This window comes from Camellia sinensis, chromosome 8, assembly GCF_055761805.1.
Source record: "Camellia sinensis isolate YWXY chromosome 8, ASM5576180v1, whole genome shotgun sequence".
NCBI classification, from domain to species: domain Eukaryota; kingdom Viridiplantae; phylum Streptophyta; class Magnoliopsida; order Ericales; family Theaceae; genus Camellia; species Camellia sinensis.
In genome coordinates this window covers 118,891,796-118,911,106 of record NC_138968.1, presented here as the reverse complement: position 1 = coordinate 118,911,106, position 19,311 = coordinate 118,891,796, and the positions used below count along the sequence as shown (strand labels likewise).

General features: G+C 33.2%; 1 protein-coding gene across 1 annotated transcript; it reads left to right on the top strand.

The window, feature by feature from the left end:
* Positions 1-1,641: 1,641 nt before the first annotated feature.
* Positions 1,642-17,626, top strand: LOC114258746 (uncharacterized). Its single transcript, XM_028198733.2, has 14 exons — positions 1,642-2,121; positions 12,564-12,675; positions 13,692-13,804; positions 13,891-14,013; positions 14,110-14,282; positions 14,421-14,496; positions 14,919-15,005; positions 15,143-15,223; positions 15,346-15,378; positions 15,971-16,024; positions 16,160-16,201; positions 16,514-16,592; positions 16,687-16,757; positions 17,338-17,626. Exons 1-14 carry the CDS (start codon positions 1,939-1,941, stop codon positions 17,443-17,445), a joined length of 1,335 nt encoding a protein of 444 aa, XP_028054534.2. The 5' UTR covers positions 1,642-1,938; the 3' UTR covers positions 17,446-17,626.
* Positions 17,627-19,311: the final 1,685 nt, after the last annotated feature.

The window sequence follows — 19,311 nt, the reverse complement described above, 5'->3', positions numbered from 1 at the left end:
CTTTGAGGATTACTATGAATTACTTTGAGACTAATCCAAAGAAAGAAATACTGTGACTTTTGGCAAAGCAAGGTTCTTTACTTGACAAAGAAAAATGTAATATAATCTGAAGTAATTTTTTTTTACTTTAATTGATTTCTATTTAATCAATTTGAATCTCTGAAATCTAGATTTTCAAATGTAACAGCAGGGTTGAATCTCTGATAAGGGATGTTAAAGATAGCTTAATCTAATTTTCAAATGTAACAGCAGGGTTGAATCTCTAAATTAGGATCAGATAGCTTAACAGCAGGGTAGAAAATAAGCAGCAGATTGCTTAATCTAATCAAATTTATATGGTTGAATTAGGATCACTTTAATAAGGTAGAAGAGTCATCCTTGTTGTTCGAAGTTCTTCTAATGGCAACTAGAATCCTTATTTCATTTTCAATTACTTTCCCAACACTTCCTGATTTATGTTCCTATCTTTGTGATTCACTATTTGCAAACTATCTATATTTGTGTGAATAAATGAGTATTTACCTAAACTATCTATGCTGCTTATTTTCTTAATGTACTCTAGTTCCTCCAATCTTCAATGTTGAAACCAATCTGCTTCTTAATGTACTCTAGTTGACTAGCAATCTGTGGCATACTCATTCTTTTGCTACAATGTACGATTTTAAGTGATGGTTCAGGTAAACCAAAATGTGCCATACTCAGATAATTACTTCAACTATCATATTGCCATACTCAGATAATTACTTCAACTATCATTTCAAACACATAACAAACTAATTAACACTGAAAGCCAAATCAAAGGCCAAATCAACACTGATTTTCCTAATTCATGTCAATGTTTCAGAGATTTGAAATCAAAGCCCTAATTTCTCATTCCCAAATCAAAGCCCAAATCAAAGCCCTATTTTCTGTTCGAATCCCTATTCGAATCAAAGCCAAATCAAAGCCCTATTTTCTGTTCCAATCCCAAATCGAAGAACTATTTTCTGTTCGAATTTGAAATCAAAGCACTAATTTTCAAATTTAAAAGATATTTTCTCAATCTCAATCACTCATTCTTTAACATCTTTATTTCAGAGTTTCGAATACTAACCTGGTTCCCCTATGGTCTCAGAACCTACGTTCCTGGAAGTGGGTCGCCATCTGGGTCGCCGGTGCCGCCGTCTGGGGGACTGGTTGCCGGTGAGCGCGGATTCGGTGAAGGGGGACGGGTGAGTGGGAGGAGTGCAAGGCTGAGTGAAAGTGAGAGTGATTCTCATATGAATGTATAATTATAGCGACGGGCGGGAAGAATCGAAATTTCTATTTTTTTTTTTTTTTTATCTTGGCCGTCGGATGTGCAACGGCTGATCTCAGCCATTGCAAGGACGTTCGCAAGTATGACTTGCAAGGAGAGGATCTGAACTCGTGGCGCACATGCTTACATGGCACAAAGTGACACCACATGCTGCCAACGTGTCACTTTCATTTCAACCATGAAAAGGATATTAGCAGCTAAGACTTCGCTTGGGAGTCTTTATTGAGCCGGCTTACCTCTTTTTGTTTTGAATAAATTATTGATAGATCTTAGATTGTATAATATTATATTTGCCATTCTGTCACATTTCAAACAACGAAAATGATGAAGTGGAGCCAGCCAAGCCGTTTTGAGAGGGCCAGCCAGCCAGCCACAGGGAAGGCAACCTGTTCGCACGCTACCTACACAAGCCACACGTCCGATCAACACACGATTAGTAACTAACTACTATTTCTTTACTTTCCAACAAACCTATCAAATGAATGGCTTTTCAATTCATTCATTAGTCAACACACACACTCTCTCTCTCTCTCTCTCTCTCTCTCTCTCTACCTATTATACCTAATTTTGTACGTATAAAACAAAACAAATAGGGAGAGAGAGAGAGAGAGAGAGAGAGAGAGGGTGTTTCGAAGACGAAAATGGCGTGGAAGGGCAGTGTGAGAGAACTGAGACATCTGATTCACCTGTTGTTGCCTCTCTTCATTCACTGGATCGCAGAGGAGATGACCGTTTCTGTGCTCGTCGATGTCACCACCAGAGCCCTCTGTCCCGGCGAGTCCACTTGTTCCGAAGTTATTTACATCAACGGCGTTCAGCAGACGGTACTCTCTCTCTCTCTCTGTTGCATTCCCTTCGTTTGGTTCCTCGGAAAGTGGAACATAAGAAATGAGGAGAATTTTTTTTTCTTTTCCTGATATTTCTGTGCAACCAAACAGAGCTTCAATTTTTTCCTTCCATACTTCTAGAATTGATATTGATCCTTGTATTATTCCTCTCTCTATAGAAATTGTTCTGTATATTATATATATGTATGTATATATATTTGATTGAAATTGGTTGTACGTATCTTCTTAGTGAGCTCGTCCGCCTGTATGCTTAGGAATACGGAATTTCATGAGACACTTATTTGGCTACCGAGAAAATTCTAAGGTTTGAAACTAAGATGGTTTTGGTGACGAAGAGGACCAATGCGAAACTTTCTAATTTCATCCTTTGAGCCACGTTCTTTCTTAATATTGTTTTGTTTTTCAACTTTAATTGTTAACTGACATGGACTTAATTAGATAAATAATTGTAAACAATAGATATCATTTTTTATTTCAAACTCTCCAAAGGAAGTTATTTTTTTAGAATATTATTTTTCATACATCACTTAAATAACAACTGTTTGGAGTTATTGGATGTGTTTAGTTTGGTTTTGAGAGATTAATTTAAAAATAAAAAATTTGAGAAAAGCGTTTAGAAATTTTTTGAGTTTGTTTGGTTGTATATTTTAGAAATAATTTTAGAGTATGGAAATTTATGATAATTTGATATTTTATTATACTTGAGTAGATGCGAATGAGAGAAAAAGTAAAGGAGAAATGAGAGAGAAAAAATGATTGATATGTAGAAAAGAAAAAGTGATTTGATTTTTTTTTAAAATTACTAAAATGAACAAAATTTTTAATTTTTTTTTTTTAAACTACTCACTCAAAAACAAATCAAACATGGCGATTTTTACAATAGTTGATTCCCATCTTAAAATAAATAAATAAAAATAAGATAAGGAGATGGTTTCTTTCCGGTCGGCTTCCGTGGGCCCTACCTTTTTTAGGAGATGGTTTTCTTCCGGTCGGGTTCAATCTGTTTCGTGGGCCCTACTTTTTTTAGGAGATGGTTTCTTTACGGTCGGCTTCAATCTGTTCCGTGGGCCCTACCTTTTTTATTTTCTGTTTTTACCAGATTATAATTACTACAGTAGATTGATGTTTTTTTCAATAGCCTTTAACATAAATGTAGGGGTGTGCGCGGTGCGGGTCGGTGCGGTTTGAGAGAAAAATAGAAACCGTATGGCGGGTGGCGGATTGATAAAAGTGTCACTAGAATTTGCCATTTTTCTTATCAAAAACCGGCGGTTCGGTTGGCAAATAATGGCGGATTTGCCTTGGCGGTTCGGGCGGATTGGCGGTTTATAAAAAATATAATTCAAATTACAAAACTTAAATCAAAGAGTAAAAAAAAGACGAGAGATATCGTGATGTTAAGCATCTTGCGAAGCTTTCTTCTGATGCAGCAAGTGTAGCAACAACATGATAATATCAACGACTATGCCATCAGTTCATTACAAGCATCTGTGGAAGCTACAATGATCAAATACAATACATAAAATTCCCCTCGAGCAGTAATGTAATACTATATTCTAAGGTATAGAACAATAAGCAAACTTAAATAAAAAAGAATTTTTAGAATCCTATAAAACATGATTTAATAGCGGTGCGGGTCGGTGCGGTTTGGAAGAAAAATAGAAACCGGCGGATTGATAAAAGTGTCACTAAAATTTGTCATTTTTCTTACCAAAAACCGGCGGTTCGATTGACAAATAATAACGAATTTGCCTTGGTGGTGCGGTTCGGTGCGGTTTTGGCGGTTTCGGCGGTATTATGCACACCCCTACATAAATGTTTTGGAATTTTAAAACATGAGGGGATATACCCATTGTATGGATGTGATATTTTGATTATTTATTTAGTTTTTATTTTACCCGTGTCACATTACTAGAATTTTTTTTAGAGTTCTAAATTTAGAACCTCTGTCATTATTCTTTTGAATCTTATTTTAAATAAAGATAATTAAAAATATCATTATTCAATTTTAAGGGTAAAGTTGTAATTTGATAAAATATAAATTAATTTGACAAAAATAAATATCAAAATTTTTTTGAATTTTTAAAAATAATTTCTACCTAACAAAGATAAAATTATGTAAAATTGATAAATTTTTTACATATTTATTTATTTATTTTTACTAAATTAATTTTTATTATGTGTTTTGATGATAATCATGTAATGGATGATTATTTTTATTTTCATTAAATTAGTTTATATTTTTTCAAAAGTCAAATATATCAGTTATTTTAATATTATTATTAAATTAATCCATTAAATTCAAAAATCTAAAATTAAAAGCATTTTATATATTAAATATATCGATTATATAAGCCTAGCAACCACATATTACATTATCATTATCCAAATAGATGATAAAAATTAATTTGATAAAATAAATAAATAAATACATAAATGTGTAAAAGATTTATTAATTTTATATAACTCTATCTTTGGTGGGTAAAAATAATTTTTAAAAATTGAAAAATATATTTTTAACATTTATTTTTGTCAGATTAATTTATATTTTATTAAATTGACGATTTTGTCCTTAAAACTGAGCAATGATATTTTAAGTTATCTTTATTTAGAACAAAATTTAAAATTTAAGGTAAAATGCGTCACAATTAAAAGTCAGGGATTAAAGTGATACGAATACGAATGAATCCCAAATTATAGCGGGATTATTAATATAATTTGTCCTTAAATAAAATATAAATATATTTTATTCACATTTTACTTAATTTTTTCATTTCTTTTTCTAAAGTGTCGTTTGGCCATGATTTTTTAGTGGATTTTTTAGATTTTTTTAGTCTAAAATTTTTTTGTTTGTTTGATTTTTTTGTTTGGCTTGACAAATTTTTTTTTTTATCATTTTGTAATTTTTGACTTTTTAATTTTGTTTTTTGTTGGTCATTTTATAATTTTTTGGCCTCACATGAAAACCAAACCGGGGCTAAATCCATTCCAGCCGAGTCAATAGCAATCTGATTCTCATTTTCCCAAGTTTCTTTCATATTTTTGTAGTTGATCTTGGTCCTTGTGTACTCTCTCTCATGTCGAAATTGGTGGTCGTATCATCTTAGTGGGATTGCGATTAATTGGAGGATTACATATCTAATGGTTGATCCTCTCTTACTGTTGATCTAGTTAAAAATGTGTTGATAGGTTTATTGAGTTCATTTTAAAATTTATTTTAATAATTTGGATCATTTATTTTTATAAATTTGTTGAAAAAATAATTCATCTAAAGATTTAGATTAATTAAATATCAATAATTATATGATAGGATTACATTAAGGTCATGTTAAGATTGGATTAATAATCTGTAAAATTCACCTAAAGAGTGTTTGATTGGTGATATGAGTGAGGGGATTAATTATCTCCTTAAGTCTCGTTTAGCAAGTGACTTTTTTAGTCAAAAAGTCAAAAAGTTACGAAAAAGTCAAAAAGTTAACAACCTATACAAAAAGTCAAAGATTCTCTTTTCTCTCTATTTTTTGCACATCTTTTCGTAAAAATTCAAAAAATTATTTCAAATATATTAGTTTTTTTATATCATATTTTAGCAAAAAAATTAAAAAGTTACTAAAAAATTCTGTTCCTAAACAAGACCTTAGATTAGTAATCTCCTTATGTGGTAGGACTAACAAAGCTATGAGAAGGTTGGGATTAGAAATTGAGTGAGGGGATTAGTTAATTTTTAAATAATTTTTAAGTGAAAAATATATTTTTTAGAACAAAAAAATAATAATTATAATATTAAAAAAATATTAAAAATTTAAAAATATTAATACTATTTATAGTATTACGAATTTGGTGGTATACAAATAACACTCTTTATGCTATATCTCTAGCCTAATACTGTGCCTGTTTGGCAGAAATTATTTACAGTTTATTTTAACTTTCAGCTTAATTTAAGCTATTTTGATGTGTTTGGTTTAGCTTATAGCTTATAGCTTTGTGGAAGTCAGAAATCAGCTTATTCTTTGAGTGGGGCAAGAGATGTTTTAAGAATAAGTTAGAAATCAGCTTAAGCTGAAAGTTATAAGCTATAAGCTATTTAGGCATAAGTTATAAGCACTTTTCCACAGTTCTACCAAACAGGGCTACTATCACACTAATAATCTTTTCACTCAGTCTCGTCGTATTCCTAATCTCCTCCATCTTATAAAGCCAAACAAACATACCCTAATAGTTGGTTGGTTGGTTTTTTTTTTTTCAAAATAAATATAATTTAATTTTTTGTATATATTTTTTTAACAAATTAAACAATTTAAGGGTATGTTTGGTAACGTTTACGTTTTCAGTTTATATTTACAAAAATTTTATAAACTGGTTTTTGTTTATTTTTAGAAAAACATAAACTACAAACGCGTTTGGTAATTGACAAAATGTTTAAAAAAATTTGAAAATATAAAAAAGAATGAGAAATGGCAAGTAGCGGCGGAAGACGGTGGTGGAAAGTGGTGACGGTGGGTGGTGGGTAGCTGGTGGTGGTAGGTGGTGGCGGGTGAGTGGTAATGGTGGGTGGGTAGGTGACGGTGGCAAGTGGTAGCGAGTAGGTGGTGGTGGTGGCAGCAAGTGGATGGCGGATAGCGGGTGGTGGTGGCGGGTGGGTGGGTGGGTGGGTGACAGCGGCAGGTGGTACCGAGTGGGTGGTGGTGGCAGGTGGCGGGTGGTGGTAGGTGGTGGCGGATGGGTGGTGGGTGGTGATGGTGGGTGGGTGGATGGGTGAGTGGGTGGTGATGGTGGATGGGTGGGTGACGGTGGCGGGTGGTGGGTGGTAGCGAGTGGGTGGTCGTGGTGGTGGTGGCAGGTGGTGGCGGGTAGGTAGCGGGTGGTGGCAGGTGGGTGGCGAGTGGGTGATGGGTGGTGGTGGTGGTGGTGGTGGCAGGTGGTGGGTGGTGGTGGCGGGTGGGTGGCAAGTGGTTGGTAGTGGCAGGTAGTGGATGGTAGTGGCAGGTGGCTAGTGAGTGGTGGTGGCAAGTAGGTGGCGGGTGGTGGTGGCAAGTAGGTGGCGGGTGCGGGTGGTGGTGGTGGCGGGCGGTGGATGGTAGTGGCGGGTGGTGGGTGGTAGCGGGTGGATGGTAGGTAGGTGGTGGGTGGTGGTGGTAGGTGAGTGGTGGTGGTGGGGGTGGGTGGTAGGTGGTGGTGGGTGATGGTGATGGTAGTGGCGAGTGGGTGGTGGTGGTGGCTAGTGGGTGGCAGGTGGCTGGTGGCTAATGGTGGCGGGTGGTGGGTGGTGGTGGTAGGTGAGTGGTGGTGGTGGGGGTGGGTGGTAGGTGGTGGTGGCGGAAGACGGTGGTGAAAAATGGTGGCGGGTGGTGGCTAGTGTTGGGTGGTAAAAAAAAAAAACTGAAAACTCAAAATAGAAACACATTTTTTGTGTTTTCATTTTTTAGCCAAATTTATAAACTGAAACCACTGATTTATAAATCAAAAATTTTACCAAACAAGTTTTTATTTGAGTTTCTTAAATTTTTGTAAATATAAACAGAAAACTGAAAACGTTGTGTTTGGTAACGTTTACATTTTCAGTTTATATTTATAAAAATTTTATAAACTGATTTTTGTTTATTTTTTGATTATTTTTAGAAAAACATAAACTACAAACGCGTTTGGTAATTGACAAAATGTTTAAAAAAATTTAAAAATATAAAAAAGAGTGAGAAATGGCAAGTGGCGGCAAGTAACGGCGGAAGACGGTGGTGAAAAGTGGTGACGGTGGGTGGTGGGTAGCTGGTGGTGGTGGGTGGTGGCGGATGGGTGGTGGTGGTGGTTGTGGTGAGTGGGTGACGGTAGCGGGTGGTATTGAGTGGTGGCGGTGGCGGGTGGTGGCGGATGGTGAATAGTGGTGGGTGGGTGACGGTGGTGGGTGGTGGTGGTGGTGGTGGCGGCGGGTGGTGGTGGCAAGTGGTTGGCTTATGGCGGGTGGTGGTGGTGGTGGTGGGTGGTGGCGGGTGGGTGGTGATGGTTGGTGGGTGGGTCACGATGGCGGGTGGTAGCGAGTGGGTGGTGGTGGTGGTGGTGGTGGTGGCGGGTGGTGGGTGGTGGTGGGTGGTGGATGACGGGTGGTGGTGGGTGACAGTAACGGTGACGGTGGCGGGTGGTAGGTGGTAGCGAGTGGGTAGTGGTGGTTGTGGGTGGTGGTGGCAGGTGGGTGGTGGGTAATGGTAATGGTGGTGGTGGTGGTGGTGGGTGGTGGTGGCAAGTGGGTGGTGGGTAATGGTGGTGGTGGTGGTGGTGGTGGTGGCGGGTGGGTGGCAGGTGACTGGTGGTAGTGGGTGGCTGGTGGTGACAAGTAGTGGATGGTGGTGGTAGGTGGCTGGTGAGTGGTGGTGGCAAGTAGGTGGCGGGTGGTGGTGGCGGGCGGTGGATGGTCGTGGTGGGTCGTGGCGGATGGATGGCAGGTGGGTGATTGGCGGTGGCAGTGGCAGTGGCAGTGGCAGTGGCGAGGGGTGGGTGGTGGTGGCGAGTAGGTGGCTGGTGGTGGATGGTGGTGGCAGGTGGTGGTGGAGGGTGGGTGGTAGGTGGTAGTGGTGGAAGACGATGGTGGAAAATGGTGGCGGGTGGTGGCTAGTGTTGGGTGGTAAAAAAAAAAACTGAAAACTCAAAACGGAAACACAGTTTTTGTGTTTTCATTTTTTGGACAAATTTATAAACTGAGACCACTGATTTATAAATCAAAAATTTTACCAAACAAGTTTTTATTTGAGTTTTGAAAATTTTTGTAAACATAAACAGAAAACTGCAAACGTAAGTGTTACCAAACGACATCTAAGTGTTGCCAAACGACACCTAAATAATTATAGGGAAACTACATGTTGGGGAGAAGGGGAAAAAATTATCAATACATGAGGGTTGTAGATGACATTATACTTTCATAATTTTTCATTTACGCCATATTATTTATATATTTATAACTCTCATGTGTTGATAATTTTATTTTATTTTATATATATATATATATATATATTTTATTTTTTTCCTTCAATGTGCATATAGTTCAATAATTAAAGTGAATCTTGAAATATACCAACCAAACCTAAGAGCTGGACCAAATACGGTCATGATTAGGATGGCTCATAGATTTCTAATTTCTATCTTCCTAGCTTCTTTCTCAAAGATATTCAGTGTGTTTGGTTTGAATTTTTTGGATTAAGTTTTTTAAAAATTAACATTTTTAGTTTTCGTGTTTTTTTTGTTTTTAGTGAATAATTTTTAAATTTTACACATTTTTTTTTTACTTTTTTAGATGCATTTTACTTAGATGTATCTAAAAAGTAAAAAATTTATAAAAAATATTTTTAAAAATTAATAAATACATAAAAAGGTAAAAAATGTACTGAATTTTTGTATTTTTGATATTTAGTGAATTTTTAAAAGATTTTTTTAACAATTTTTTTATTTTTTAAATATATTTATGTTAGGTGTGTCTAAAAAGTAAAAAAATTACTTAAAATATTAAAATTTTTTAATAAAAATAAAAAAATATGAAAAATAAGAAAGTAAAATTTTTTAAAAAATATTTTTTAAAAAGTGAAGTGGTTTTTGTTTTTTAGCTCTTATTTGTCCAATGACATTGACTTAATTAATAAAATAATGAACTCCATGAACAGTGGTAGTGTCTGATTAGATAAATAAACAATTAAATATTGTTTTGCGCGGCAGGCACTCCAGATGTCATTTTGTTGGGTTTCACAATTTTTTATTCCAAAACTCTCTAAGAAAGTTACTTTTTTTTTTTCTGTTGTGTTTGATTGAGAGATTTGGGGAGAAATTTGGAAAAGAAAATGAAAAAGGTAGGTGAAATATGAATAAATCATGTCTATATTTCACATAATTTCATACATTTTTTTCCTTTTTCTTTCCAAATTTCTTCTCAAATTCCTCAACCAAACACAGTATAAAAGTATTTACTTTTAATCATCACTAAATAATAATAAATGTGTTTAGTTTTAATTTTTTTAATTTAATTTTAAAAAATTGGGTTTTTTTTTTATATTTTATATTTTTAATGAATATTTTTAAAATTTTAAATACCATATTTCGCCCTTCTTTATATCTATTTTTATGTGTATTGACCCCGCAACTGATAAATGCCATATTTCACTTTCTTACTTTTTATTCTGCTTTTACTCTATCCATTTCATGACTCCTCTTTTTCTTTTGACTCTTATTTCATTTCTTTTTTAGATTCTCCCCTTCTTCGTCTTCTTTTTTTTGACAACTCCATATCAGAACAATTATATTATGGTGATTACATTTTTATACCTAATTTTTTCTATCATGTTGATATCATTTTAATATTAGTTTTATGAGTTGTATCATCCATGTTGTTGCTAATGCAATAGTATATTCTATTATATGATAAACAAAATGTGATAAACTCTTCTTCTTCTTTTTTTGTGTGTATATTTTGTGATTTTGATTTTTTGTATAGTGGTTACTACTTAAGTGACCACCTCCTACAATTAATAGGTTTGTCAAAATAAAAAATGCAATTTGATCAATAAATGAAATCTCAATTAAAAAAAATAAAAAATTAATCTATATAAAATGAATATGTTTTTATTTCAAAAATAAAATCCTAATTCCATTTTTGTTAAAAGAATTGACCAAATCACCTTTTTAAAACTATAAAAATATTTAAAAATAAAATAAAATTTTATAGTTTTAAATAACTTTATAGTAAAGAATTTATTTTTTCTTCTATTTTTTGTAATTAAAATTCAGAATTATTCACAACTTTTATTTTTAGGTTTTTTTGAACAATGATATTTTTTTGTTTGTGTTCAGTCCACGCCAAGTGGAGTGAATAACGCAGTTGTGCCCATAATTCAAATTTTTTATCTTGTACGTCCTTATGTTTTTACGTTGTTTACAAAAATATAAGATTGATATGATAATTATAATTGTATGATTTTATTATATTTGTCTTTTAAAAAAATAATAATAAATATATTCTTGAAAATAGACCATTCATTTTTAAAGGTCAAATATGATAAAATTATGTTATGATTAACAAATTAATTTAAGGGGCAATTATAGCCCAATGAAGTTTGAAAAAATAATTACATATTAATAAAAAAAATTATAATTTTAATTATTAATATTTATAAATTTTATCACTAATTTGTATTTATTTTTATAGTATACTACTGATTTTATCTAAACATTGAACCATCAAATGAATAGTTTAAATTGTGGTGGGCCTGATGAGTATCGTCCAATCCACTTGAATAGATTTGGGATAAATTGCACTACCCCCTTCAATTATTATTCCTATCACTTTACCGCCTGAACTACATATTGTAATACTTAATTCCCCCTCATCTACTAAATTATTATTATTATTATTATTTTAAAGTTGGACCTTTGTTATGAAAATACACTTTTATCTATAAAAATTACATTTTATCTCCTTGAACTATCACTCAATATCACTTTACCCCTCAACTAAAAATTGTTACATGTTGCCACTTTGAATTATAAATTTGTATCAATGTTTCTTGAATAGATAAAAGAATTGACATATGACTTGCACATGACATCTCAAATCAAATGACTAAAGGCTAAAATGGCACTATTAGTTTTTTTGATTTAGCGTTTAAAAATTACTTTTTAGTTTTTTTTTTTTCATATTTTTTATTAAACTTTTTCATAGTTTAGTTATTTTATTTTATTTACTTTTTAGGTACATTTAATCTAGATGTATCTAAAAAGTAAAACACTTACAAAGAATCAAAATAAAAAATAAAAAATAAAAAATCATTAAAGATAAAAAAAATAAAAATAAAAAAACCCGAAAATATACTAGTTGAGGAGTAAAGTGTGATTTGTCCATAAATTTGACAGAAGCTTATTCCTTACTATAAGGGGGGCCTTAGGTGACAACCTCAACATGCAAATGGTTGGGCGCCCTCCTAGTAGTTTAGAGCATAGCCAAATTTGTTGTAATTGAGATGAATAAGCAAAAGAGGGTTGTTATATATTACTCCATAAATTTCATCCATCTTTCACCTATTCACGCGACAAACGCTATGTATAATGTAGGATGTATTATAACCAAAAAATATTAGATTGATCTCACATGTAAAGATAGTGGTTGTTTTGCGAATCCATATAGAAAGTGAAAAAAATTGACAAATTCATCTAGATCTAGTGACAAGTACCATTTTTCACAAGAAAAAATAAAATATGGAGCTGTTTAGGCAGCCCATTGGAAGGGTGCAGGGACCCTGCTACCCAGGTTGGACAATTGTTGATTGAATTTCAAAATGTTGATGTATGCAACTAATAATGATAGTGATGATCATAAATGAGCATGACTTTCTTTTTTGTATGTTGCAACTGAATTTTATCATGGATTTTGAATTTCTTTCTACTTAAAGGTTGTAGGAATTTTCAAGATGGTGGTTCTTCCAATCCTAGGCCAACTTGCTGATGAGTATGGGCGAAAACCACTGCTCATTCTCACTTTATCTACAACTATAGTCCCTTTTGGTATGTTTTATGTTTTCTATGAACATTTGTGCATGGACCAAAACTTTATGTTGAAGAATTCCAATTACATTTGATGTTGGTATCTGCATTTAGCTGTGAAAATTTCCTTTGGTACAAACTAGAGTGGTGATATTTGAAAGCTAAGAATCACAGATATTTCTATAGAAGAGGTTTGTCGTGTTGTACATGTATATCGGACATGACACTTGTGTATATTAATGTTCTACAATTATTTTCCATTTTTTATAATGCAATTGTTTCATGTTGTTACATGAATGATGATTTTTAAGTTATGGAATATATGGCATTTTAATTTTAACTAATGTTATGCTAATGTTATGTTGCTTTTATTTTACTTTTGAACAAATTATTAACGTGTCATAGGCGTATCATGTCCGGCATTTTTTTATTTTTTATTTTAAATCGTCATGTCGGCATGTTGCTTGTCCTTGTTTGTGCTACTTATGTTGAAAGTTACATGTCGGTTAGTTCTTTGTTAAGCTTAGTTCTTTATTTACATTTTCAACTGTTCCAACATACAAGCGCCATCTTAGACAGCCCTTAGCTCTAAAGAGACTCTAATTTAACTGAAAATTGAATCAAGAAAAAATTTCTTGAAAGTAAGACATGTTGCAGAGCTTCTGCCATCTCTTTATCATCATCATTCAGCCGAAGGACTGTGTCTGATAAGACATTTGTGGTTTCTAATTGATGCCAATTTTCAAGCTTCATGAGTGACACAAGATAATTGGCAGATGCAGCGCGGTCCAGATGTCAGGACAATATGCACAAAACATATGGTTTTCCTTCTCATGAACATTTTATGTGCCATAATGTGTTAATTAACTAACTTTAATTCAAGCGCCTGAAGTTAATGACTTGGTTTCAAAGAGTTTATGTTTTCAAATTGATCGATGATTATTTCCGGCTGGCACATGTGAGTATATTATGATGTGCGAATTACCACATTGATTCGTAATGCTCATTTTGCTCACTTTCCTGTGTTGCTGTTTCAGCTTTGCTTGCTATCAATGAGTCAAGGGCCTCTGTTTATGCTTATTACGTTCTTCGTACAATTTCATACATTATAAGCCAAGGGAGTATTTTCTGCATTTCTGTTGCTTATGTGGTAAGAGTTCTTCCTCAATGCTAATTAACAAAAAAAATTACAACCAGTGTGGGGTTATTTGAAATCACATTTTCCCTCTCTGGCAGGCAGATGTTGTCGAAGAAGATAAGAGGGCAGCATTATTCAGTTGGATTACTGGCATCTTTTCTTTCTCACATGTATTGGGAAATGTCCTTGCACGTTTTCTGCCTGAAGATTACATTTTTGAGGTATGTTGGTGCTGTGACTTTTGGCATTTGCTTATGGTGAATCTCTTGATCATCCTTATATTTTTTTAATCCTCCTAATAATGCTTTTTGTTTCAGGTTTCAATTGCTCTGTTAATCTTTTGTCCGATTTACGTGCACCTGTTTCTGGTTGAGACAGTCCAATCAACTCCAAGACATCGCCAACATGCTCCTTGGTTGCACAAGGCACTGAAGATTGTCAAGGAACGATACAATTCAATGAGGCATGCAGCAACTATTGTTGTAAGCAGGTGCTTTTATCTGCAAACCATCAGTGATGCTTTTAGTGCCCAGTCCCAACTAAATTTTGCCAGATCTTTGTATATATTTCTGTTCTTCCCTTAAAGCTTCAGTATAACATCACTAATGTGCTCTGTTTTACTCTGCAGTCCAACACTCAAGGGCATGTCACTGGTTTCCTTCTTTTTTGAGTTGGGAATGTCCGGCATCACCGGTGTCTTACTGGTACTCATTGATGAAGCCAGATGCAGATAAATATATATATATATATATATATATATATATGTATATCAAAATAATAATTATGGGATCCACTGACAAGGAGAAGAGTTTTGTTTCTTTTGAAAAGGAAAGAAGTTGATTCTTTTATCTTCAAAACTGCTTTCTCTTTTTGCAAATCGTTTTGACAAAATTGTTGCATGGAAAATTATGTGAACAAAGTCTGAAAAATGAAAATGCCATTATTCTTGTTATCTGTTGATAATGGGCCAAATTTTTGCTAAAATGATTTTATATCTTAAAACTCTTGTTTTGTTTTTGTTTTTGGTTTTGGTTTTTTTTACTGAATACTTTGCAAATTGATGTATATGACTGAAAAATTATGGTGACTTGCAATTGTTATTCAAGTTCCTTTGCTACCTCCGCAGTACTACCTGAAGGCAGCCTTTGGTTTCAACAAAAATCAATTTTCAGAAATTCTGATGATGGTGGGAATAGGATCAATTGTTTCCCAGGTATTCTTTCTAAAAATCATTTCTTTTCTTTTGTTACTTTTAACAGAAGGAGCCCAGTAACTCTACTTTTTGAAATGTTAGTTAAATCTAGAGTTTCTCTACTCACCATATGTTTCTTATCATGGCATTGTTTCAAGATTCTGATTCTTCCTCTCGTCAATCCATTAGTTGGAGAGAAAGTGATACTTTGCACAGCCTTACTTTCATCAATTGCTTATGTGAGTTGTCCTTTATTTACTTAATTTAAGCCATTGCAGCTCTGGACTTAATCATAGTTGAAAGTATGTATAAATTTTATCTCATGGAAGTGTTTTTATTTTTTTATTTTTTTAATGCACAGGCATTGTTTTATGGCTTGGCATGGGCTTCTTGGGTATGTACTCTTATATACTTAAATAAATGTGTAGTTAACATCAGTTTTGAAACTACATTCTGGGTAATTACATGTTCCACCGTTAAACTTCCTCCTAAAATTTCACGTTAGTCTCTCATTTTTAGTTGAGACAACCTATATCATTATTGTAATTTAGGTTCTAATTTCTTGCAAAAAATACAAGAAAATTTTCTCGTGAAAGTTGCTATGTGTTATAACTTTCTCTCAGAAAAATTATCTTAACCAAACGCATACTAAAAAAATAAATTTTCATTTCACTTTCACTTTCCATCACATTTTTCAATGTAATCAAACGGACTGACAATATCAAGAGGGAAAGCTAGGACTCCTGTTTCTATTTTGCCTTTATTTTCACATGCAGTGTATATCGATAAAGCAAAATAACGAGCATGAACGGATTTCTTGCAAGATTAATTTTCTTACCGCTAGATAGAGACAATGGGTTGTTTAGTGATAAAAAAATCTAGTAAAAAATTCCCTTTATGTATAGAATTACTCTTTTGGTAGTATCTGTACACACGTTGTATTGCATTATCTTACTGTTGTTGACTGGAAATCATTGAAAACACAGGTACCATATCTAAGCGCTTCATTTGGAGTCATCTATGTCCTTGTCAAACCTGCTGTAAGTACTAGTCTCCCATGAATATATATACATTTTGTCCGACGATAATGTTTGGAAAAATCTATATTATTCACCATAGTCAATTTTAATGTTCATTCTTTTTCTTTTTCGCATTTAATTTTTCTGATTTGACAGACTTATGCTATTATATCAAGAGCATCAAGTTCAGCTGATCAGGTTTGTGGAGTAATATGGTGTCTTTAAATTGATTCAACAATTATTAAATAGTTTGCCAACAGCTGAAAAGCCAAGGCAAAACTCCACTGTTAATAATTGAGAATTTAACTTCTCTTGAATAGTGAGGCATTGTTTGGATCTTGCATTTGTGGACGGAAAATAAGTTGCTGTAAATTCTTTAAATCCAAATAAACTCCTCTTTCCAATTTTTGTTTGTTTGTCCTTGCTTGACTTTTGTGTTTTATTAAACAAATTTCCATTTTTACCATCTTTGAGCACTTGTATCGCCTTCTAAGTTCAATTCAATCACAGGGAAAAGCACAAGCATTTATCGCTGGTGTGCAATCAATTGCAGATTTGTTATCACCACTTGCAATGAGTCCACTGACCTGTGAGTTTTGAGTATTTTGTTTCTGTCTATTTGAACAACAAAGTTGTTTCTTTTAATTTGCTTAACCGTGTGTGACTTTCTTGTTTTCCCCCAGCTTGGTTTTTGTCCAGCGATGCGCCTTTCAACTGCAAAGGTTTCAGTATTGTCTTGGCATCTTCATGCATGGTAAATCCCCTCTCTCTCTCTCTCTCTCCTGCAAATATTCATGGGAAATTTTTTGAGAACCCCGACAATGCGATCCCACAAAAAGATTCCTTAACAAAAATCTCACACGGCACCCAATGATCGTAATACCCTTATTTTGTTAAAACATGAATTGTGTGCATAATAGGCGAAGTGAGACGATTACTTTTTTTTTTAATTTTATACTTTGTTCAAAATTTTAATTTTTCATAACTTTCTTTCCATGCATCAATTTTTTGTTACATTTTTTTTCTGGTAACCTATTCTAGGAGATGTATCAAACAAGATTTTTACATTCCATATGAGATTTTGTTAAAACAAAAGCAAGAATTTTCTCACTTTTAAGGAAAAGAATAAAAATTCACAAAAACTAAGAAATTTCTCAAATTTTGAAACAAAGAAAAATTGTGAAATTTCTCACTTTTGAAAAAATGGCGATGCTGAGTGCTTAAATGAGGGCAACTCAATTCGAAAATTTTAAGAAGGTACTTAAGCTACCAATAATCGAAGTCAATGGGATCTCACGAGCCATTATTGAATTGCAAATGTTCAATTATTTCAGGTGATATCTCTATGTTGCGCTTGCTTGCTAAAGCATGAAAAGCCATCAAAGAATATCTTGGTAGACGATGGAGAAAATATCGAAGCACCACTTCTATCAAAAAATTAACTTTTGATGTTGGTATGATTGGCAGTTATTTATGTATGTATCCTTCTTCTAGGTTGATCATAGTGTGTAAATTTTGGTGTTCATAATTGTATCTAATGAATGTAAATCTATTAAACATAAAACTGTGCCATAGCCAATGGCTTTTCCACTAATGAAGAATGATAATCAAATCTTTCTTAAATGTGTACTCCAATTTTATAGGTCCTCGAGATTATATTTGCCTTTGTTGCTCTTTGATAGCACAATATTTGTGCTAGATTGATCCCAAGGATCACAAAATGGCTGGGTGAGTGCTGCATTATTTTATTAGTCCCTCATAGAAAAAATAAATTGTGATCAGGATTTGATATGTATGTCAAATTCATTTTGGATGTGATTTACACTGCACTAAGTTTAAATCTAAATCATAAATTCAGATTTTGGACATTTAGCTTTTGTTTGTTATAAGCCAAAATAGGGTGTTTTTGTTAAAATAATTATAAAAAGACAAAATAAATTTTTTAACCCAATAAGATAAAGCGTTACATCTAAATAATAATCATTTTATTTTATCTCTTACAAATATCAAAAAAGTTAAAAAATTTATTCTAAAAGAGATTTTTTAATCTTAAATTAAAATCGTTAAAAAATCAAAATACTAACCTCCATCTCAAATGAATTCTTATTTATATATATATATATATATATATTTTTAAAGTACATAAACATATTCCATCATTAGTAATAATTGTGTTTTCTGAACTTCTCCTAACACTACAAGTTAGTACATAAAGGCGAGGCCCGAATTCGCTAAAATCATGATGTTAAGTCAACTCCGAAGTAAAGATTCCATTAGGTCATGTGTGCTTTCATGATTGAGCAATGGTAGAGGGTCATAAAAAGTATGGCTCAAATGGTTTAAAATTGTTAAAATGATGTCGTTTTGGACGTAAAACGATACAAAACGACGTCGTTTTGACAGTTTTGAACCACATTTTTTGTGACCCTCAAACATTTTTCTTCATGATTTATACAAAATGATTCTTATCTCACACAATTAAATTGGATAATCATCGCAAAAAAAGTGATTTAGACCAAGTTTGGCATATACATAATAGTTTATCGTTTTATTTTTTTATTTTTTTTTATCACATCACCTTTTTATTTTTCTGTACATCTTTTCATAAAAAGACAAAAAATGTACTTATTTAGGTCATCTCAAACAATTCCTTAGTGATTTAGTGATAGTTTGGAGTGTCCTAAATAAGTGCACCTAAAAAGTTGAGGAAAAAAATATGGTTGTTTAGGTTAACTTTTTAATTTTTTATGGAAAAATATGTATTAAAAAATTATATAAATTAGTGTGTAGGAGAATATTAAGAGTGTGAGTTGTACGGCCGTACTATCTGCTTAGCTGAATTGATGTTAAGAAATGATTGGCTACTTTTCGGGCATTGTATTGGACGGTGCTGTTCGGCCTGTGGGGGCCATCACGGGTCCCGTTTTGATAATCTGAACCGTTCAATGTGTAAAACTCGCCGAGTACTATATGTTTGTAGAAAATTACATTGATCGGATATCGATAGTTATTTGATTAGATTATTTTTTTTTTCAACCGTTAACTATAACACCATTTTTTTTATACAAAACTGATTTGATCATGTAGTTAGCGATATCCGATCAATGTAATTTTTTACAGACATATAGCAATCGATGTGTTTTACACATTAAACGATTCAGATTATCAAAACGAGACCCGTGATGAACCCCTACGGGCTGAACAACAGTGTGTTAAAATTGCACAAAAACTATGCAATTTTTCTAAAAAAACGCAGCCACATATCTGAACCGGTCAGATCTGTCTTGTAATTTTGTGTGTAACATTAA